This window comes from Lupinus angustifolius, chromosome LG09 (assembly GCF_001865875.1).
Source record: "Lupinus angustifolius cultivar Tanjil chromosome LG09, LupAngTanjil_v1.0, whole genome shotgun sequence".
NCBI lineage: Eukaryota > Viridiplantae > Streptophyta > Magnoliopsida > Fabales > Fabaceae > Lupinus > Lupinus angustifolius.
The window spans coordinates 19,648,921-19,671,500 of NC_032017.1; the positions used below are offsets into that span (position 1 = coordinate 19,648,921).

The 22,580-nt window shown below is 31.3% G+C and overlaps 3 protein-coding genes and 1 long non-coding RNA gene across 4 annotated transcripts; 2 read left to right on the forward strand and 2 right to left on the reverse strand.

Moving 5' to 3' along the window:
- Positions 3,194 to 4,176, reverse strand: LOC109357250 (biogenesis of lysosome-related organelles complex 1 subunit 1-like). Its single transcript, XM_019601073.1, has 2 exons — positions 3,778 to 4,176; positions 3,194 to 3,384 (listed from the first exon to the last, which is right to left on the reverse strand). Exons 1-2 carry the CDS (start codon positions 4,129 to 4,131, stop codon positions 3,295 to 3,297), a joined length of 444 nt encoding a protein of 147 aa, XP_019456618.1. The 5' UTR covers positions 4,132 to 4,176; the 3' UTR covers positions 3,194 to 3,294.
- On the forward strand, positions 10,215 to 13,673 carry LOC109357559 (peroxidase 4-like). The gene is made up of 4 exons (XM_019601571.1): positions 10,215 to 10,488; positions 11,472 to 11,663; positions 11,924 to 12,092; positions 13,270 to 13,673. Exons 1-4 carry the CDS (start codon positions 10,258 to 10,260, stop codon positions 13,665 to 13,667), a joined length of 990 nt encoding a protein of 329 aa, XP_019457116.1. The 5' UTR covers positions 10,215 to 10,257; the 3' UTR covers positions 13,668 to 13,673.
- LOC109357447 (U-box domain-containing protein 4-like) lies at positions 14,198 to 19,168 on the reverse strand. Its single transcript, XM_019601413.1, has 4 exons — positions 18,903 to 19,168; positions 17,339 to 17,619; positions 14,594 to 16,642; positions 14,198 to 14,502 (listed from the first exon to the last, which is right to left on the reverse strand). Exons 2-4 carry the CDS (start codon positions 17,612 to 17,614, stop codon positions 14,443 to 14,445), a joined length of 2,385 nt encoding a protein of 794 aa, XP_019456958.1. The 5' UTR covers positions 17,615 to 17,619; positions 18,903 to 19,168; the 3' UTR covers positions 14,198 to 14,442.
- On the forward strand, positions 18,058 to 18,491 carry LOC109357448. Its single transcript, XR_002108861.1, has 2 exons — positions 18,058 to 18,190; positions 18,434 to 18,491. It is a non-coding gene; the product is annotated as an uncharacterized LOC109357448 (long non-coding RNA).

Here is a 22,580-nt window from a genome sequence, read left to right on the forward strand (position 1 = left end):
GCAAATTCTTAATTATTCTGATCATAAAATTTTGAAATACGTATTAACACAAAATATTTTTAATTTTCCAATAAAAAGGTGTAAATGATGTTATATAATTACTTCTCAGTCTCTTACTTTATATAATGACTATTTCCACACGCCAAATTTAGATCGATGCTAATTAATATCTCCTCAAATATATCAATATTACTGCCCACTTATAACCATTTTCTCTGAGCTGCACTCGCAAATATTTTACAAATAAGGGATTCTCTTTGTTACCATAGAGACAAGTTTATATTCTCTATTTATTTTTAATAATAAAAATATAATTTTATTACAATTAAAATGATAAATGATATCATTAAAAGTTGTATATTATTTTGTTTTTTCAAAACATTTGCCTCCTAACTCATCTTCTACATATAACTCTTTCCTGCGGTAATCAAAGGAATACAACCCAACAAAATAGTTAATTGTATAAGATTTTGTTTTTCTTGAGAGTTGAATAGCATATATAATATGAGGGGGAAAAATATGAATTGTCATTGTATGAGTTTTATATAGTGTTATTATATCATCTATCATTTATTTTTAAATTATTATTGATTCATCAAAAAAGTAATATAAATAAATGATAGATGATATATTAATTGTGTATAAATCTTTAGACTGACAGCATATAAATATTACCTTCATAATATATTACTAGAAAATTTTGAATCTGTAGTTGGTGTAACTAGGAGATTTGTGTCTCTTGGTTTTCCTTGACTACAAACATGTAACAGATAAGATCAACAAAAACCAGCTAGAATTTTCTTCTACTATTATTGATCTGATTCAGTCCAAGTGACTATAAAGTAGCATTATTCAAAAATGAAAGTGGCGTTTAAAATTTGAAAATTTGAAAGTGTTATTACTCCATTCAGCGATTCCGTCCAGTCAATTTTTTTGTGCATCCTAATTAAAGTGACAACAGCTGAGGTAGATTTGCACCTTACCATAAATAAATAGTATTGATAATTGGACCCAAATGACACAAGTAACACAACAGATAAGTTGATACATCATATAGAGCTAAGTAAAATAAGTAATTCCTCTTGGGTTGAAAACAATAGAAACAACACAAACTTAAATAAATGGTCACATACATAGTCACTCAACATCTCCTCTGTAATGACTTCCAAATCTTGACTTTTTTAGTCCGTTTATTCTTGAGAGGGGGAAGGGAAAGGAAGGCTTCAGGGTCATATCACAATTATATTTCATTGCTCTCAAGTCTTCCTTTTTTGTTTCTTTCCGCTCCAAAATCCTACCCATACACAGAACCTTAATGTTCAACAACCAACATTATTAGAACTTAACTAGAATTCTTAATCTTAACAATCTCAAATAAATGAGACAATACAAACAAGGCATTTACATGACTTGTCTCACAATTACACATTTTCTTAAACTTTCCATGCATTGCTCTATTGTGGTCCACACTTGTAATTATGTAATTCTAATTGATCCTTCTACAATTGCGTCTAATCTCACCATATCTATCGGTAAGAGGCTTCAAATTACCCATCTTGATCATAGAATCTTTAAAACCACTAGCAAAGGCTAAAGGGCTCGTGCTATATAGCTTCACCAACTAGTCAGTTGCACTTCCTATTCCCTTAAACAGTTCTTGATCAGATTGGAGGAGACCAATTTTTGAAGCGATCCCTTAAAGTATGTGGTGTCAACTATTGCAGCAGTAGCATCCAAATTTCCTAAAACGTTGTCATTGCCCTTTTAGGGCATATTTTCCACAAAATTGCTGCAAAATGTGGGTCTATGCTGTTGGTTTCATTGTAAATCCTGTTGTTGAAGGTAGTGCACCTGGCAAATCCAATGGTGTGGCCACCAGAGAGTGCTACAAGGTTCCTAACATTTAGTCCATGAGAGCTAAAACTAGAAATAAGCTTCTGGAAGTCGAAAGTTGGAGGAGGAAGATTGGCATTTGCAGCAGCTTTGCTTGCAGTTCTTGAATCTCTTCTGCCTAGCCACACTTGGTACCAAAGTCTATTATTTTGACGCTTGTATTTTAATCCCAATCATGCTTTATAAGTTTATTTTAATTTTAATCTCAATGTGGCAAGAATGCATATCTTCCTTGGTATAAAGAATGACCACCAAAATTGAGCAGTCCATTCATTCATTCTTATACTAAGGAAGATACCGAGGATTTAGTGGTCATTCTTTAGTCCATTCATTCTTATACCAAGGAAGATATTCATTCTGTACACTTTCGGTTCATTCTTGCTGAGTTTATAATCGTTTGGCTCGCCAATTTCACTAATTTGAGCAGTCAAGCCACATGAGAGAGATGTGGATAAACTTCCTATCATATGCAAGTGCATAACACCAAGAATCAACCCCAAGTGTTGGTTGGAATTCTCTTGTGTTCATTGCAACAACTTTAAAACTGATTACTAGGAAATATTTTCTCTATCAGAACCACATGATGGGAGATGCATAAACCAAGTTAAGAAACACTGGTGCATCAACATCAGATGTGAATCATCATTGTATAAATCACATAAACATATAGCTATGACATATCAATCTGATAATAGATATTGAATTTAGTTGGACATTCTAGCTCCCTCGTTTTTTTGTTTGTAAATCTCTTCTCGCTCTCTTGTTCTATCTCCTACATAGCAAACAATGGCTAATTTTTTAAGTTTAACAGTCCCTAACTAAATACCAAGACAAGGCCTTTCTTAGTTAGTTTGGCCTGCAGTACTCCATTAATTGGACTTTTTCTGCGACAAAAGAATTGATTATGAAAGGAAAGAGTAGAAGACAGGTGTATTAGGAAGTGCCAAAATGCTCCAGCGAAAACAGAATTAGAGAAATAAGAAAGAGGGCACATAGCTCAAATCCTTGTGCAATTCAGACCTAAAACACCCTTAGAAAATCTGTAGGCCAAAACCCACGGTAAAAAAGCTAGAAAAGAAGCATTTCCCATAAAAGTTGTAGAGTAAGATAAGTATCACTAAATATTTTGGGACAGGAATTATACATGACCAATATACAACAAACTCTATGAAATGAGCACAATGTCAATGCTATTTTTTTTATAATCCCTTTACTCTCAAGCATTGACTATCATTCAGAATAAGAGTACTAACTACCAATCAATTGTTGCTTGTTTAAGCCAATTACTTTGTTGAAAAAGTAAACTGTTAAATTATAAGTAGGTATCAAGCATAGAATAGAAAAATGAATGAAAAGGAGATCGAAATTACATGGTAAATTGCATGACAACTTGCTGCAATATCACTCTTGGTGAATGTTCTGTATAGCTGCAGTGATACTTTTACATTCATATTCCATGACCTTCATCCAGTTCTCAAAGTCTCCAATTTCCTATTAGTTCAGATGAAAATTTAAACTAAGGTAAGCTGTTCTATTAGAAAAACGACGTAGATAAACACAATCTTACTCTCGCAAGCAAATAGTTTGTTTCTAGTACGAGCAAACTGACTAGCTATCTAAATATGAGTGTAATATCAATGTAGTTAATATAAAGATTTATACGCAATTGATATATCATTCACCATAATTAAATGTAAATGGTTGATAATATAATGAAAGTATAAAGAACTCTTACACGTTACCATATGTTTTTCCCTCCTTAATTATAAAAGATTTATTTAGTTTAAAATTTGAATATAAACTAACTACTACAACATATAATAATCCCCGCAATTGAATAAAATAAATAAATAAGAGAAGATTAGAAAGAGAAGAGAGTAATACCTTAACAGCAGTGTTGAGAGCGTGAGTTGAAGAAAGCCATTGATCGGTCTGTTTGATGAACCTCGTAATAGTTGAAGCCAAAGTTCGAATTTCAAATTCAATACGTTTCTGGTTGATGAAGGAATCTTGGACCCCACCATTCACCGCTTCCACTAACAGTTCCGATACCTTCTCCGCTTTCCCTATTGCATTCTTCTTCGCTTTCTCAGCATTGTGGCGAAGCGAGAGAGAATTGTGGTTGTGGAGTTGAAGTAAATGGTTCAGAGAAGCTTCTAGATCCTTTGGATCTCTCTCTGCGTTGGATCTCACGCGCGCCACGGGAACCCCCGAAGATGATGATGATGATGAGTACATTATGTTTGTTACTGCACCGCTCAGCCACTCCACCGATTATTATTGGTTAACCAAAATTTAAATAATAATACTAATACATATATATAATATATGTTCATTAATCTATTATTACTGTATATTTTTTGACACCCAGGTGTTATTAAACTCACACCCGCAAATGGCTCTATAAAAGTATTGAGTTGATGAGTTGGTGTTGGATTAATAGCTGGATGATTAGGTTAATTGACTCGGTTTAAATAAAATTATAAAAAAAATTCATAATACCAATTAATATTATTTAATAAGTAGAAAACACATGATTAAAAAAATATTTTTTATAAGTTTGCTCAATCTAAACATTTAAGTCACCGATTTTTGGCATATAACCCATTTTTATATAGAGTTGGTCAGATGAGAGATCTAACTAATCTGAAGTTTAATTCACAGTTAAACCGACTAATCTAAACCGATTTTTATAACACTCCTGAGTATTATATTCTTAATAACAAACGTAGATAACAACAATGTTTATTTGTAAGTTAAACCTTTATTTATATTGTTTGCAGACTCAAAATTTTAAGTTATTTTTTTATGAGTATAAAATTTATATACTACAGTGTAAATATTTACACACATGTACTTTATCATCCACCATTTATTTGGATTATTTTTTTGAAAAGTCAATCACAATTAAATATCAATGGTGGATGATGCAATGACAGTGTATAGAACTCATACAATGTCAGTGCATACATCTTTTTTTTTTTTTATTATTTTGGGTTGAAAACAATCATTAATAAAGAGAAAAAAGTAAAGTAATTAGATGATTTTTTTTTTGAAATTTAATGAGAGACTTTCTAATCTCTCATCCTTAGAATGAGAGACTTTCTAACCTTTCATCCTTAGAATGAGATGCTTTTTAATCTTTAAGAATAATTTTGTACACAAAAACAGAGAAGAACGAGAACCTACAAGTTTCATGATCATATTCTACATGGATATGGGTACAAGATTAATAATATACAAGTTTTTTCATCATATTATATATGAATACATGTAAGAACATTTCTGCTTTTCCATTCCTAACATGCCCGCAGGTGGTTCTTTGTCTGTCAACTTGTATTTCATTGTTTTGAATTGATTGTGCAATATTTACATATTAAAAATTCTTACAAAAAAAAAGTACATTCCCAAAAAAAATAAGTCAATTATATATCTTTAATCTGATTGTCTTTTTGCAATGAACTTTCTTATCTTAATCCATTTTTGTTCACTGCAAAATCAAATAAACAAAAACAAGACATGGAAAAATTAAGTACAACTCACCTAAAACTTTTGATTTTGTGTTATTATGATAGAATCTTAAGGGTAAATAGTGTGTGCTTACCAAATAAGTATTACATAAATGAGATACATTTTTTATTTTCTATATGTTAATGCTGAATTTCAGATACTATCAAAATTTACCTCTTTACGCATCAATAATTGTTGTACATAAAATAAGTGAGGTAGAAAACGTGAGAAAGATTTGTGGGAGAGGATGAAGTGGTAAATTATTTGCCCATGATTAAAATAAAAGCAAATTTAAAAATTAAAACCATTCCAAATTTTTAAGCCTGAACTTTAATTCTAAAAGTATCATTAAAAAAATCATAGTTTTCTCTACGAATTTTTCCATGAAATAAAGTAAAACATATGAAGATGAGTTAAAGAGCATATGTTTCACATTAATTAGTGATAATAAAGTGTATAATCAAATGAAGTGATATTTTCCAAACTCTGATAGGGATCTCTAAACGAAATGATAGCAACCAATTGTTTAGTTGCTTCTTTTCTACACCTTCCTCTGTATAGTTAGAATTGCTATAGCATGTGCAAAGACCAAATTTTATTAGTGTCAAATATGTGATCTTCCTTGCAGATCTACTAAACAGCATTGTTGTGACTACTATAGGCACTTGGGTTCTAATTAATCCAGTGTGATGTTAACACGTCAAATACTAAGTTAATTTTTAGGTGAAGCAATGAATGATTGCCTTATAGAATACTCTAACTTAATTCTACATTCAACTAAAGTATGCAACTTTTTTCATTGATTCGAGTGCATGTTGGAGGGACTATTTTTTTATCCCCACATTAGTAAAAGTAAAAGCGGATGTTGTTGATCTAGTAGTGTAAGATTATGTTAAATTTTTAGCATTATCAAAAGATCAAGAGTACAATTCATGAGAGCAACACGGAGACAGTCATGCACCTCAAAAAAAATTAATTTCTTACTCAAAAAGATTATAAAATACACTTTATAGTATGAAAAAACGCGAGTGTGTGCATGGAGCAGCCTCTCCTTTATTGGATGGGGATCACATGTCCCCATTTCTATCCCACTTAGTGTCCCCACCTAGTTAAAAAATCTAATTTAATTAAAAAATCTTATAATAACAAATTAATATTTTCACATTATTCTATGAAGCGTGATTGACTTGATATATAAGGACATGGTTATCTTAGGACAGAGGATCTTTGTCCCTGCTTTACTATAAGTCAAAGTTAGTGTAATATTTCTTGGTATAACCAAGGTCATTTCTCACATCAGGGATAATAAATTAATCTGTTTCGATATATGTGTCTATCTTTGTATACAAGTATTGTTCTCAATATAATTAAATTCTTGACTTTTTAGTGTATATGAAAATCTAGTAAAATCTTACGTTACTATACTAAATGGTAAGATGAGTATAATATATTACCCATATACCACTTAAAAAATAAAACTTGAATTAAATATATATGAATTTAGTAAAATAAAATAAAATATATGAAGCAGTATACACTTCAGGAGACAACAAATATACCCTTTACAAATGTAATATATTAATTACCGTAATTGAATGTAGATTTTTCCAATTTACAATTTGTAAGCCCGCCAAGACAGAACGCAGCCATCAGGAATTGGTGGGGTTCCTTTCAGTATATTTATTTATGATAATATTTATATTGTACTAGTCTTAACCTTGGTAACCAGGGCTTTCCTTAAACTGTTCCTGTTTTGTTTTTTTCATGCGTTTCTCCCATGTAAATTCAAAAGTGGCACCACCAACTATCTTTGCTTTTTCTCTAGGAAAGCCAAAGAAGATTAATAAACAAAACAAGATTAAGAATAAGATGCATCACATTAGTAATAATCCAAAAGCAAGCATATATCAACCTCAATCCACAACCATCTATATATATATATAGCCTGGACAAAGATTTGTTGTCCCAAATCATGTCCTAAACCCTGTCTCAGAACAATTATATTATGTCACGTCAGTTAAAAAATATTAAATATTCATAATTTTACCAGTTTTGTTTCATTGTAATTGGTCAGGGACGTGGTTGGAGACATGGTTAGGACAGCAAATCCCCATCTATATAGCCTCACTCCTAAATTTTTTTTGGGCCCTTAAGTGAAATATAAATTGAATGACCTAAATTTATGAAGAAGAAAATAGGGAAAACAATAAAATTATTGCTAAACACATAAAAAGAATCAATGATTTTATTAATTTGTGTAAAATAAATTAGAAGAATACTTATAGAATACAGAAAGAACAATTAATTAGGGTTTAGGTTAAAATAGATAATCATATTATACTTTTTTTACAAACTTGCATTTAATATTTGGATGACAAGATAACCAGTATGATTATAAGATATAGTTGTATAAAATTCTTCATTCATAATGATTAAAAAAATAATAGCATTTATTGGTTTTCATTTTTCTGGTATGCCCCAAACGTATTTTTCAACCTATAGTTAGACGCCGATATCTTTTTATACACACTAATGTGGATCAAACATCTATGATGTTTGTTATGGAACTTAGCCATAGGAAGGTCCTAATGAGTAGTGACAAAGAAATTAAAAAGTAGTCGTGAAAAGAAAGCATTGATGGCCCAATCACATTTAAGAGCAAGATTTAGTAACATATTTGATTTTGGATTAATTTTTTTTTAACGTGACAATGATATAAAACTAAAGGGGATATTACAATTTACAACAATAACAAAGAAGAATTCATAAAAGTTATTGATATCCACATTAATATTAATATATTTATGGCATATAATTAGTTATAATACAATTAGGATATCTTAAAATTTGAATGTTAATTTTCATTAGGAAAAGGAAATATCAAAAGTATAATTGATGGAAAGCATTTTATTTCAACTTAAATATAAATTGGCACGTGACAACATTAAATAAATAGTTAAATTAGTAAAATATGATTTATAACACATCTAGTATAATATATATATATATATATATATATATATATATTAAGAGTGATATTTTTACACTAAGTTAAATATATTTTTATCGGCAATTGTTAGTAGGTTAATATTTTGTTGTGGGTGAAACGTCGTGCTCATTCTCCTTCACCTTAACCATCAAAACATCTTATAACTCTCATTTTTTATTGATAATATGACTCGAACCCAAAACATCATGCACTTCATTCTTTTAAGTTATCATTCTTCACAATCAGACCACGTTATGACTCCTTACACTAAGTTAACTTATGTCAATTGTTGTCACACTATTATCTTTTATATAAAATAAATTTAATCAACACATAAGTTGGATTGAAAATACATGCCCTATAGATCTCATATATCAAATTTTGCAAAAATTTAAATCACATATACATTAAGATTAGGATAAAATATATCTTTAAAATATATGAAAACTGAAATCATTTGATTATATATCTACCAATATTTAAATTTGAATAAAATGATAGTATAAAGTTATTCATCATTGAATGATCACCATAATTTGTTCTTTATAAAAAATATTATCACAATTTAACTTATTTAAAGAGACCCTACTAGTATATTTTTGTGTGTGTTGCCGCTATACACGTTGTGCTTCCCTTTATAGTAAGTAAACAATAGCATCGCCTTTGTTGAAACTTTAGAATTATCAATCTTGGCATACTTATTCTCTGTTCCCAACAGCAAGTAGATGTAGACCCTACATATTTTATAACAACAAATACATGGAAACTAACTGTTCGGACAACTTTCATTTCACCAAACTTAAGATAAGTGTGTTTACCCAACAATAATGCTTGATTCGTGACATGTAATTTATTTTATATAAACGATGGAATTGGTGGACAAGAATACTCAAACTCATCATACAACTCAAGAGCCCCACATCATACATCCGTTAATACAAGCAATCGGGCTCAGTCACCAGTCAAAATACTATTAACAACAAGCAACCCTAGGCAGGTGTGACTATCTAACACCCAAGGGGCCCATTTTAAAAAGAATAATAATTTATTAATTTTAATGTCATATTCTTATTTTCTATTTTATTTTATTTAAAATATTTATTTTTATGAGTTATATAATAATTTTATTACATTTCATAGTTTTATTTTAACTTTATTCGACAAGACGAGTTGACTAAAATTTGAAGGCTCGGTCTAAATTTGAAATTTATAAATAGACACTTTGTTCAATCTTTGCTAAATTTACATGAAGTTCAAAAATCAATTTTGTTAGTAAAACCTTCACATATATCAACAAGTTATTGATATAGTGGTATAAGCCTTACTATATAAATCTCCATATGACCAAAATATCAGGGATTCGATTCTTGAGAGTAATAATTATTAGAAGAAATATTCACATACCTAAAAAAAGATTAGTTCTTTATCAAAAAAGGTGAGAGTATTCTTGATAACACAAAAAAAAACTTAACATATAAAGTGTGAGAATTGTAGCCACTATACCCTAATCTCCATGAAAAATATATATTTTTTAATAAATTTAGTGCACTTATTTTTTACCTACACATTGTCTCAAATATGTCTGGACAGGCTCTGAAAATAATATATATATATATATATATATATAATACAAAGTAGATAACTTTTGAAAAACAAAAAAAATCATCCCTGTCAAACAGTCAATTGAATCCAACGTAGAGAAGTATTTTATACATGCATGCATCTTTGATGATTTGGTGAGGATAAGTCGCCATCATCATTTCCACTTTGTGTTACGCTTTGTCTATAACTCTATATATATTCTAGTGTATCCTTTACATATTTCCATATTAGACATTATTCTAAAACTTAATTTGCATAGAAAAATGGCACTTTTTCCTCGATTTTCTTCTTCAGCAGCCATGAATGTTATGTTAGCTTTGTTCTTTCTTCTTCTTACTCGGAGTTCTGCTGCTCAACTCTCTGAGAACTTCTATTCAAATAAATGTCCTAAGGTTTTTAACGCTGTAAAATCTGTTGTTCATTCTGCTATCGCTAAAGAGCCTCGCATTGGTGCATCTCTTCTTCGACTCCACTTTCATGACTGTTTTGTCAATGTAAATTACTCCTAATCCAACCTCTTAGTTTTTTATTTTACTTATATTTACATATACTATAAACTATATGCAAGAGTAATCCTTCAATTTTTAATGGGGCACCATAGAAATCAAAGTATTTTGGTGGCAACAAAATTTTCAAAATAATGATCTCTCCATTCACATCTTCCTTTCTTAAGAAATTAAACACTGAACATAATATCAAATTTTATTAATTACCAGTATTTAATAGTGTAGTATTTTTAAATGAATACTACATTTTTTGTTTTTTATTTATGTAGTAGTTATACCGAGCATCGGATAAAGTTTCATTCACCATCACTTTCATACATCTATTCACATTTATATCATGTGGCAGAGAATTAGACCCTAAGGCTATAGAAAACAAAATAGAGTCGATTATAACAGATGATAAAAAGTATATGAACTAATGTAGATTTAAATTATGTGCGTAAAGCATTACTATCACTACTTATACGTATTTTTAATTCTTTTCCTTCCAATTATTATGTCAATCCATAGATAGTTGGGTTCCTTAACATTAATATTAGATGTTTAATCCTTATCAATTATGTGTATGGGAAATGTTATTGAATGATATAACATCACTAGTAATTGCACGTTTCAAACATAGTAAAAGAAAAAGTAAAGTAGGGTGCATTATGCAGAGTTTTTTTTTTATTAGCTAAAGGAATTTTATTAAATTAAGAAATTATTACATAAGAATGAAAGCAAAGATTATAGCAACAACAAACAAGAGCAATTACAAGGTGTATTGAGACAATGTATGTGATTATCTATCCAATCAAAGTAATTAATTGAATCTTTTCCCTAAAAAAAATAGAATGTGAACATGATACTTAAGCTATGAGACTCTCTCACCTAATAGATTAGTCTTTTGAGTTTATCTCCCGCGGACATGCATAATTCTTATAAAATGTTTCCATTTAATTTATTGTTTGCCTCCTTCTGCTTGGAAATAGGGTTGTGATGGGTCAATACTACTTGATGACACATCCTCCTTCAGAGGAGAGAAAACTGCACCTCCCAACAACAATTCTGTGAGAGGTTTTGAAGTGATTGATGCTATAAAATCTAAGGTGGAGGAAACATGTCCCGGTGTGGTATCATGTGCTGATATTGTAGCCATTGCTGCTCGTGACTCTATAGCTATTGTAAGTTCAAATTAATATATACACATTATTAGGATGGATTAAAAAAAAAACTTCTTAATGCTAATTTTATTAACAAACTTGAAATTTTTTACCCTTTTTCATAAGGGTCATCAAAATTATTCTATAGGATTTAATTGATACACTCTAACAATGTAAAGATTTTTTTGTTGAAGAATTACTTTAAAAATAACCTATTTGATGATGCATGATTAGTTGCAAATGTAAAAAATTGGACTCATATACTTAATTTATTTTTGAAGCTGGGAGGACCTTATTGGAATGTAAAAGTTGGAAGAAGGGATTCTAAGACAGCTAGCTTTTCTGATGCAAGCAGTGGTGTGATTCCACCTCCTTTTTCTACCCTTAGCAACCTTATCTCAAGGTTTCAAGCACAAGGACTCTCTGTCAAGGACATGGTTGCCTTATCTGGTATATGTCCTTTTCTAATTTCCTATCTCTTCCTTTCCTTTTTGTGGCAGTCACAATATTTTATGTTAATGGACCTTTTTTTTTTATTGGTAATTATTAGTATTTTAGTATTTTGTTGCGGGTGAGACTTCACCCTCAACCTCCTACACCCTACCATATAACCACCTTATAACTCCTTTTTTTGTTGATGGTGGAACTCGAACTCACAACCTCCTACACTCAATTCCTTACTAGCACCCTCTTATTTATGGACCCATTTTTAATATAACTTATATTAATGTATGACTACTTTAGTGGTGGACCTGGATGTGACATCTAAACAACCACGTACATTGCATGTCATGGTCCTTTTCCAGCTAAAAGACAACCCACTTCTGATTTTATTTAAAAGTAGAAAAAGAAATACAAGTTAAAGAAAAAAAATAGAAGACACATGACATTATTTATGGGACATCTTTGAATGTTTCCAAAGTAAAAATAAAAGATGATCTTAATATCTTAACATGTATGCATCCCGTTAGACTAAAGTTTTTTAACATATTCACAATGTCATCATTTATCATATTATTTTTGTTTAAGAGTCAATAATAATTAATATATGAAACGATGAATAATATGTTGTGTATAGATATTAACCTTTTAAATAGATGAAAAGAAAAACTTTCATATTTTACTTCCAATAATTCTTCAAGACATTATTGAACAAATTATAAAAGTGTAGAATCAGATTGTCTATAGTAAAGTTAGTAAGTCTCTGCCTCTAGAGTCTTGTGTTAGTTGTAGATACATGGTACAAATCCAATATAGGTTAGATTAATAAATGTCAGTATCATTTGATAAGCTCTGATATGTTGAAATAAAAAATTAAACTATTAAACTAATTATCAAATTTATTAGTGCACAATTTAATTTTATTCTACTAGAAAGATAACTTTCTTTAGGAATAACTAAACTAGTTTGGTAAGCAAAGTCATAGATATGCTGTGTTGCTTCCTCAATACATATAAACTTTAGATTGAATAAAGTGGAAAAAATTGTATGCACTAACAATGTAAATATTTTATACACTCTCGATACATTATCAATCATTAATATTTAATTATTATTAACTTTTTTAATGAAATATACAATCACACACTAAAAATGTATATATTTGATATTTTGTTTATGATTTTAGGAGCCCACACTATAGGAAAAGCAAGGTGTGCTAGTTACAGAGATAGAATATACAATGACACAAACATTGACAAATTATTTGCTAAGTCAAGGCAGAGGAATTGTCCTAGGAAAAGTAGTGGAACACCAAAAGACAACAATGTAGCAGTCCTAGATTTCAAAACTCCTACTCATTTTGACAACTCATACTACAAAAACCTCATCAACAAAAAAGGACTCCTTCATTCTGACCAACAACTCTTCAATGGAGGATCCACTGATTCATTGGTTAGAACTTATAGCAGCAATGAAAAGACCTTCAACTCTGATTTTGTTACTGCAATGATTAAGATGGGAAATATCAAACCTTTAACTGGTTCAAATGGACAGATTAGGAAGCATTGCAGGAGAGCAAATTAGAAGAGATGGATCAAACAGATTGAATGCTTTTCTTTTTTTGGGTACATATACCCCAAAAGTGGGGGAGTACTTGGTGAGAAGAGTTGTTTATTTAGTGTTTTCTTTGCCTTGGAAAATTGTTTGTTGTTATGTTTGATTTAAATTTTACTTGGGTTTCTGTATGGAATAAATTAGAAAGCCTGTTTCAGCATGTAATGTTATGTCACTTTAAGGAAGTGTTTAAATTGAAAAGAAAAGGTATTTTTTTTGTTTGATTAGCTTTTTAACTTTATAATTTTTAACAAATATAGCATAATGGGGGAATAAAAAATAGGAAGTCAAGAAACTGCTTCTATTTGATATGATTTGTGACATTCTAAATGACAAAGAATTGTTCATTATACCAATTAGTATAGAGCATGGTATGATTTGATCCATATAGTCGATTTTTCACCTATTAGGATTAAAGTTACTTTGTGTATGTGACTAATAAACTTAAAACTCTAGTAAAGAGAATGTCCTAGATTCAAATTAAAGATAGTTTTTTGGTTACAAAAGCTGGACATTTTGTATTATGAATCAAGCTAGGCTCGTTTGTATAACTTTACAATACAGAAGTTTTTTCACAAGAGGATACAATCAATCCTCCAACATAATTTTCCCCTTTACAAGCAAGTGTAAATAATACAAAACATCTTTACAAACATTATTTGCACAATGTAATATACAAATAAGAGACTTTATGTAAGAGTTAATTCAAGATTTTTGGAGGACCTGAGAGGCTCAGAATTCACAATCAGCCCCTCCCAGCGCCATTACGTCTTTGGTTTTTGAATTGATTAAGGAGAGCCAGGGCCTAAAAGGAAAACAAAATCCACCACTGCTTTTTATAACAGCATAAAATGAAAGGCAGCGAAAATATGAAACCATGAAGAATAAAACCATACCTTTTCTTTGGCCCTTGGAGTGCCTGACTGTGACAAAGCTACTAATGGTGGGACAGCTCCTTCTTGGAGCACGGTATTTAAATATCTCGGATTGTTTGAACATAGATGTAGAAGAGCCGCTGCTGCATTCTCCTTTCCTCTCCGAGAAGCCAACTCGACAACCTCAACCAGAATCGGAATTCCACCTTGTTCGAAAATTTCAGTCCTTCCTTCTGATATTGTGGCAAGATTTGCTAAAACAGCCACTGCTTTATCAACCATACCAACTGCAGGGTCCATTAAGTCTACAAGGTGCTTAACAGCACCAGCTTCGACAATCCGATCCTTGTTTTCATGAAATATTGACAAATTAAACAATGCAGTAGCAGCATCTCTCTTCCCTCTTGGTGTTCCGTTCCCTAATAAATCAACCAGTGGTCCAATTGCCCCAGACCTTCCTATCCTGATCTTGTTTTCCTCAATCACGGATATGCTAAAAAGAGTAGCAGCAGAATTCTCCTTGGCTTCTGGAGTCCCTGTCTCAAGGACACGAATCAGAGGTTCAATCGCACCAGCATTTGCAATTGCAGTTTTGTTGTTATCATTGATTGATAAGTTAAGAAGTGTTGTGACAGAATTTTCCTGGATTACTGTATCGGTTGATTGCAGCAGATCGACTAATAAGTTAATGGCTCCACAGTTTGCAATCACAATTCGGTTATCCATATTGTACTTGGCAAGAAAACGGAGTTCTGATGTTGCATCCCTCTGAGTATCAAGAGAAGAGCTCTTCAAGTTCTCAACCAATTTCCGAACCTCTGTTTCAATACCAGAAAGATCAGCTCTTGTTTCAGTAGGAGAAGGAACTATCCTAGGAACAAGCCTCTCCAATGGCCGCCTCCCAACAGGTTGGATTCGAGAATTTGGCTCTACCAATTGGAGTGGAAACTCAGGTTCTCTATGAAGAGTCACCATGGTGGCAGCATCTGACACTGGAGTTAATTCCCCTGAAGCATCTCGGCTGTGGACTGGAGTGGTTGACATCAGAGGAGCACTGTTGTTATCACCTCGTGTGCCTTGAGGAAAATTCCCAATAGGGATTGCACTGGAATAGGAAGCAGTTCTAACATGGACTGGAGACTGTTCTAAGATAAATGCATTGGAGGATTCCCTTCTAGATGGCGACATTAATGATTGGTCAACTGAACTCACGCTCCATTCATCCGAGTTAGCAGACCTGTCATCTGAATCTGTAGAAGATAATCTTACAAGACCCACATACTGCCCATTAACCATGCCACCTAAGGAACCTTCTGAAGTTGAAAGGGGGTGCAATGGTGACGTACCTTCTTGGTGGGTTCCACCAAAAGTGATAACCGGTGATTCCTTGGTTGAGCCAGACTCCACCGACCCATTATGGAGAGATGCTTGATTTAAGTTTGTGGAGTTTACCATGGGATCGACTAACTTGACACTGTTTGATTCACACCAATTAACAATTAATGCCTTCACAGTGTAATTAGGTATTAGGTTGGTATGAACCAGAGTTTGACGTGTCTTTGGACAAACATTAAGCCCAAGACTAATCCAGTTCTTGATGAAAGCACGCTCATAGGTTTGCCCTGATCCCACAATGACTGGATCTATCATCAACTCCAAAGAGAGAGGACAGCAGAAATCAGCTGGTACTGGAACTGGGATAAGACTCTCAGCTTGCTTAAGCAAAATAAGATGCTCATGCATATGAGTTACAACAGAGATCATTTGATCAATATATTCAGCTTCCACAGTCTTCTCAGTTTGTTCAGCATTATCCTTCAACTTTTCGAGGGCCACAGCCTCAATAAGAACCTCCTGGTTAGACCTTAGGCCCAGGTTCTCAGCAATCTTTGCCAGGACCTCGGAACTGGGTCCTACACCTTCCTGTTGTTCCATAATAGCTTTTTTAATGATTGATGACGTTTCAAGTCCCAAAGCATCAAGGAGACAATCTTGTGGAGCCTTCAGCTGTCCTAAAATATTGAGCCCCAAAGACTGAATTCTAGCTATCAAGGGTTCAGCTTGCATAACCTAGTGATTAAGAGGAAATAGTGAGAACCAACATGCACTTAAAATACAAGAAAAGCCAAATAGCATCTACGAGAAGCAGGCATGGCAAGATCACTACAATGTATTCTACTTCTAAACCAAAATGACAATTCAATACAAGCAAAGATACTTGCTTTCTAGTCTAAAAAAAGATATTTGATTTCACTTTTGACCAAATCACATCATACCAAGGTGGAGAGTCACAATTGAAAAGGCAATGGGAGTGACGTCCGGGCAGTTCGGCACTCTGGCTATCGATATGTATGTATCCTCCGAAAAGGAAAATTCCACGTAGATAAACGTGATAAAAAAATTAAAAGATGGGTGAACGTCAAGCAAAAGTAAAACATCATGAAGTAATGGTGAGAAGAGGAGCAGAACTAAAATGATGAAAGAAAGGGAGTGACGGAAGGAAATAGAAGATGAAAAAGGTACACCAATGCTTGGCAGCGTAACTGCGTTCTTCTATACAAGACAGCAGTAAATAGCATGATCTCCTTGCCAGCCAAAGCAACAAATAGAAAATATGTTTGTCCTAAAACTGGACCTCGGCATAACTTAGGAAATGCAAACCAGCCATTGCACAATGTAATTTCAGCTCATCTTCATTTTATCTATTACACAAAATGTTCTATCTATATCTACAAACTAAGATTTAGATATTATAATGAGACTTACAAAGTAAAGTTTGCTAGACAATATATGCCAGTGCTCAATAAGTTCTCCCAACTCATCAATAGTTTGATCAAGTGCCTCAAATAACTTATCAAGCACTTCATCAGAAGCTAAATCAGAATAATGATTTGCATCAATAATCGGCTTCAGAAACTTGAGTATCTCCTCTGCCTTTCGGTAACACATTGATACAGGTTCTGAGTTAATGTTTGCAGAAAATGATAAATTTAAAAATGCGGATATCCCATTTGAAAGAACTAATAACAATGATTTCTCCATAACACCTGCATCAATAACAAATACTTGCATCAGTTGCATGTAGAATTTGCAATAGATGGAAAAAAGAATAATGGATAAAATTAAATAAAACACTATATTCAGTGTGATATTAGTAGAACATTACAGTTAGTTTCAAATAGCAAAGAAAACATGAAATTCTTTGAATTTGGGATTACCAATGCACATGATAGCCTTTCTGAAAGATTGCAAATTGCGGCTTTGGTCAAATATACCATTCAGCTTTACAAATATTGGTGATTAAAAAAACCATAAGGGTTTTTCTTACTCTAAAATACACAAATGCATCAAAAGCATCTGCAGAAAAGATTTTAGAAAACTGAGTCTGAAACCGTTACTGTAATATGCAAAGCTAAATATTTGAAATATGTGGCATCATCTAAACTCAAACACCAATACTTAAAAACGACACATTTTTGTCGAGAACCAAGTTTTCATAAAGGTTTTCAATCTAAGTCTTTCTTAATGGCTTCTCTCAAAATTATCCTTGGTCTTCTGAAACCTTTACTTATTGGGCTATCCTCCATCCGATCAACTCTTATCACTAGAGCTTCTATCGTTATTTTCCTTACATGACGAACAGGGGAGATTCTGTGGTCTTTCTCTCAAAAGATACTACTACTTTCTCTCTAACACAGCAATCCCTGAATCCTAATCTTATCTAACTTACCTATCCGTGTCAAAAATATTCAAAAAAAAGTTTTACGTTGGATGCTAACAGCTTAAGACCGCCCTCCTCTTTTATCGAAGCTTGCGACCACTAGCTATGTAATGCTATGCAAAAAAGCAAGACATAGGCAGAGTTAGGCTCAACTCTACCCCATAACACCAAGAAAGTAAAAGTGTAAAACTATGAGCTGAACAATTATCCAATCAAGTTTGATTGTTTAACTGGGTTTATAAAGTCAACTCGACTATACAGTTAAGTTGGCTCCATTTGACTTAAATAATTTCAGCTAAGAATACCATAATGGAAATTAAAAGTTCAGAGCTTCAGGCTGAAAATAATAAATAAACTATACTGAACCAAGCAAGAACAAGATAGGAATTCATGGCTAAACTCTAAACATGAATAAAATGCTACAACCAACTAGCATGTAGTAAACAGAGTCAAATACAAAGCAAATGCAGCAATATATGAGTCCATAAGCAGAATTAGAAACTTAACAGAAGTAGATACAACATGCAACTACAACTGATGAAATATGTGGTCAAAGATAAAAAAATAATCTTTTTTTTATAGAGAATGATGAAATATTATGGGGTTTACCAGAAAGAGAGGATTGATTGTAAGGTGATGTGCTATGATGAATCCCAGAGAGAGAATGAAAAGGTGGAAATGAATAAAGGAAAGAACAGGTTTTGACTTTTGGGAAGGGAAGGGAATTGGTTGGCACCACCGTGGAAATGGGTTTTCAGGCCACCGTGGAAATGGGAGGAGCAGACAAATTATAAATAAGTTTTTGAGCTTTGAAATTTTCTTTTCTCTGAAATGTAGTATTTGACTATCAAAGGTTTGATCACTTATGTTTGAATTTCTCTCATTGTTTTCTTGTTGCAAAGAAAGTCATATTTGGAAAAGGAATACAGTAGTCAATGTTATATTTTTTTTTTAGAATAATCATCCGTGTATTATTCATTATTTTTATTTAAGAATATTAATAAATAGTATTATTGATATGAGGATGTATGTATAAAGATTTATATGTTATTTTATATCACCCACCATTTATTTAAACTATTTTTTTAAAAGTTAATAATAATTAAATATAAATAATGTAATGACAATATATAGAATAATTATATTATCAATACACACATTTTTTCTTTCATTATTTAAAAGTATATTTATCTAGTATTTGTGAAAGGTTCAACATAGAGAAATCTAATTGCCTATAGATCTTTTTTTGATATTAGAAATTTCTCATCACCCACTTTATCTTTTCACAACTCTTCCTCCCAATATTGTACTTCATCATCATCCACACTACTAAAACTTCAAACTCAATATTAAATTATACTAGTTAAACATTGTTGATGATTATAGTTTTTAGGTAGAGTGATTTATTATTGGGATTTAGGATGAAATATTGTGAAGGATGATGAAGTGTGATCATTAGGGGATATAAGGCTTAGGGTAGGATGTGCAACATATTTTACAAGTTAAAATGACAAAATTTCATCGTACAAAAATTAATGTCAAAATCACAAGATTTAAATATACTTAACTAAATAAATTATAAGTTTTATAATTTTCATATTTTGAAATCGTTGAACCATCCACTCATTGTCAATTTGAATATTTCTCGCTTTAATAAAAATGACTAGACAATCATTCATTCATGTATATGTCATTGAATTATTCAACTTATTTTTTTACAATTTTTATAGGTGAAAATACTCTTTATATGATCCTAGGCTCCTAGCAAGTATGACCTCTTAAAATTGAAAAAACCACATCTCTTTGCAAATAAACATTAAAAATTGTATGCATTTTTGTCACAATTAAATATTTGTCCTTTGTAAGGATGTGAGTCATTGGTGTTTTTGCATGAGACATTTTTGTCATAGTTCATATCACTAATATTTATTATCTACTTTTTATTATAACTTTATAGTACAATCATGTTGTTGTAAAGCAGTTTTTATCTAAGGCTTATTACGTCCTAAAAAAAAGAAAAAGAACATGTAGTCCAATTCACTGGATAAGCCTAACCCAAATCCAGTTCTAATAGTGTGACAATTTAAGATAAAAAAATTCATATATTCACTCAAAAAATATAATTAATATGGTATTCAAGTCTTATGAAATTTTGGGTTTTAGCGCACCGGTGAAACCGAGCCAGGCTCAACAATAATATTTGGTCCACTCCGAAATATCACAAAATTCACCCAAATGAACCAAACTTACTGTTTTTAGTACCGAACCAAACTTATTAACTTATTTTGTCAAACTATGTTTATTATCAATATATCACAACAAATTAAACTCTGTCCAACTTCATTTTCTAAGAAAAGAAAAGGAGAGTCCCATAATTTATCTTTTATTTTATTTTATTAGGATATGGTGGCACGTCTAACTATAGAAACATCTCCCAATAATTATTTTAACATATATATGAATGTAAGGATAGTTATTCAATTTTGATATATAAGCTTGGAATATAAAAATATTATTGTTCGAGACCTCTACCTCTAGTGGTATATAAAATTTCTAGCTACCATACAGGAAATAAAAGGAGAGGTAAGACTTGAAGTTTTGGATTTATTATTCAGTTAAAACAATGTTAAGAAGATGAAATGGTCAAGTGTAGGAAGTTACCATATTTAATCGAACACTAGATACCATTATGCAAAACCAATGGTATCATTCTTATTTAAGTCAGACTCCTCTGAATAACGAAGAGGAGAGTGCTATACAAAATAAAACAAAAAAATAATTATATCTTTTGTTTACATTTACAATGACATTTTTATCTTAAATCTAAGTGTAAAAAGATCACTTTTCTTTTCAATAATGAAAAGAATCCCTTCTCCTGCCTTATTTATCTTTTCTCTGCCGACAAACTTGAATTCCAAGCCAACCCTAAGTTGGAGTTTTGCATACATGGAAAACCTACCTTCATGAAAAACTAATTATATTATATGTGATCTTTTTTTGAAGCAAAATTACCTAGATCAAGATACATCTAACAATGGTTTATTGTGATATTTGGCGTAGTGTAAACAAAAAATATGTTATGGATAAACACACATCAAATACCGATTGAGAAATCTATTATAAATAGAATTCATTTTTTTTATTCAGATAAATAATAAGAATCATAATACTTAAAATTTCTCTTGGGGTGCTTAAATAAAATCTAGATAGATCATTTTCTTCTCTACTCTCTATCTTTGATAACATAATAAATTGTGCCATGAAAGTATACTGGTTTTTGTCCCTTCTTCTGTCACGTGCTAAGAAGACAACACAGTTAATTAACATAAAATGATTCTGGACTATTTGCTCTTCACGTTGGATTATAATAATCAAGAAACAAAAAATATTGTAGTAAACGTTGACTCTTTGAGGTAGCAATTAATGAAATCGCATATAAACATCTACTGTAATCCATTCCTTTGGTTTTATTTAATTAACATATTGTGAAGTGATGTGAGACAATGGATCTTGATTATACACACATATATATATATATGCCCTCATGATGCATTAATTGTGAGACTATAATTATGTATACCAGTCTCTGCAACATTATAATGGGTATAAATTTGGTCTTTAATTAGTTCTTTTCAATTTGGTCCTTAAAAACAATTTTTCGTTTGTTTTCTACTTTTTGGTAGTGTTTTTTTATTTTGATTCTCCACCCTCACTACCGACTGCAATAATATATCTTTGATTTTAGGGTTTAGAAATGAATTTTGCTTTAATAACTTGATCATAATCCTTTGGTGCAACATTGAGAAAAAAATGAGTTTCATTAACTTCCACCATTCATATTCATATTCATATATATAATATATATATATATATGATGTAAATTTTAATCCCATGAAGCTCTTATCATCTTTGGGCAAAAAAAAGATATTATCATTTCTTGCATTTGTTTTTGCTACAACTTTCTGTTTTATCACTGCAAATTATTCAAACTACTATACAACTTAACATATATACTGTTAGAACATTTTTTTCTTCATAGTATTCTCCTACCAGATCTACAAGGGACTAATACAGTAATCTGAAATATAGTCAAACACCTAAGTATAGACCCTTTATATTATCTATGAGTCAAGACCCCCTTCCATTTGCACTAACACATATTGGTTCAATGAGATTAACTTTAACATCATTGCAATATTAATGCGATTAACACATGATAAAGATAACTCATTTGAGAATGGATGGCATGATAAATTGTGTACTATATATATATCGGAAAATAGAAAG

Coding starts and splice junctions, on each gene's coding strand:
- LOC109357250 (XM_019601073.1), bottom strand. CDS start 4,131: ATGTACTCATCATCATCATCATCTTCGGGGGTTCCCGTGGCGCGCGTG. Junction 3,385..3,777: donor CTCTCAACACTGCTGTTAAG/GTATTACTCTCT, acceptor CTGAACTAATAG/GAAATTGGAGACTTTGAGAA.
- LOC109357559 (XM_019601571.1), top strand. CDS start 10,258: ATGGCACTTTTTCCTCGATTTTCTTCTTCAGCAGCCATGAATGTTATG. Junction 10,489..11,471: donor TTCATGACTGTTTTGTCAAT/GTAAATTACTCC, acceptor GCTTGGAAATAG/GGTTGTGATGGGTCAATACT. Junction 11,664..11,923: donor CTCGTGACTCTATAGCTATT/GTAAGTTCAAAT, acceptor TTATTTTTGAAG/CTGGGAGGACCTTATTGGAA.
- LOC109357447 (XM_019601413.1), bottom strand. CDS start 17,614: ATGGAGAAATCATTGTTATTAGTTCTTTCAAATGGGATATCCGCATTT. Junction 16,643..17,338: donor TGTCTAGCAAACTTTACTTT/GTAAGTCTCATT, acceptor CTTAATCACTAG/GTTATGCAAGCTGAACCCTT. Junction 14,503..14,593: donor CTCCAAGGGCCAAAGAAAAG/GTATGGTTTTAT, acceptor TTTTCCTTTTAG/GCCCTGGCTCTCCTTAATCA.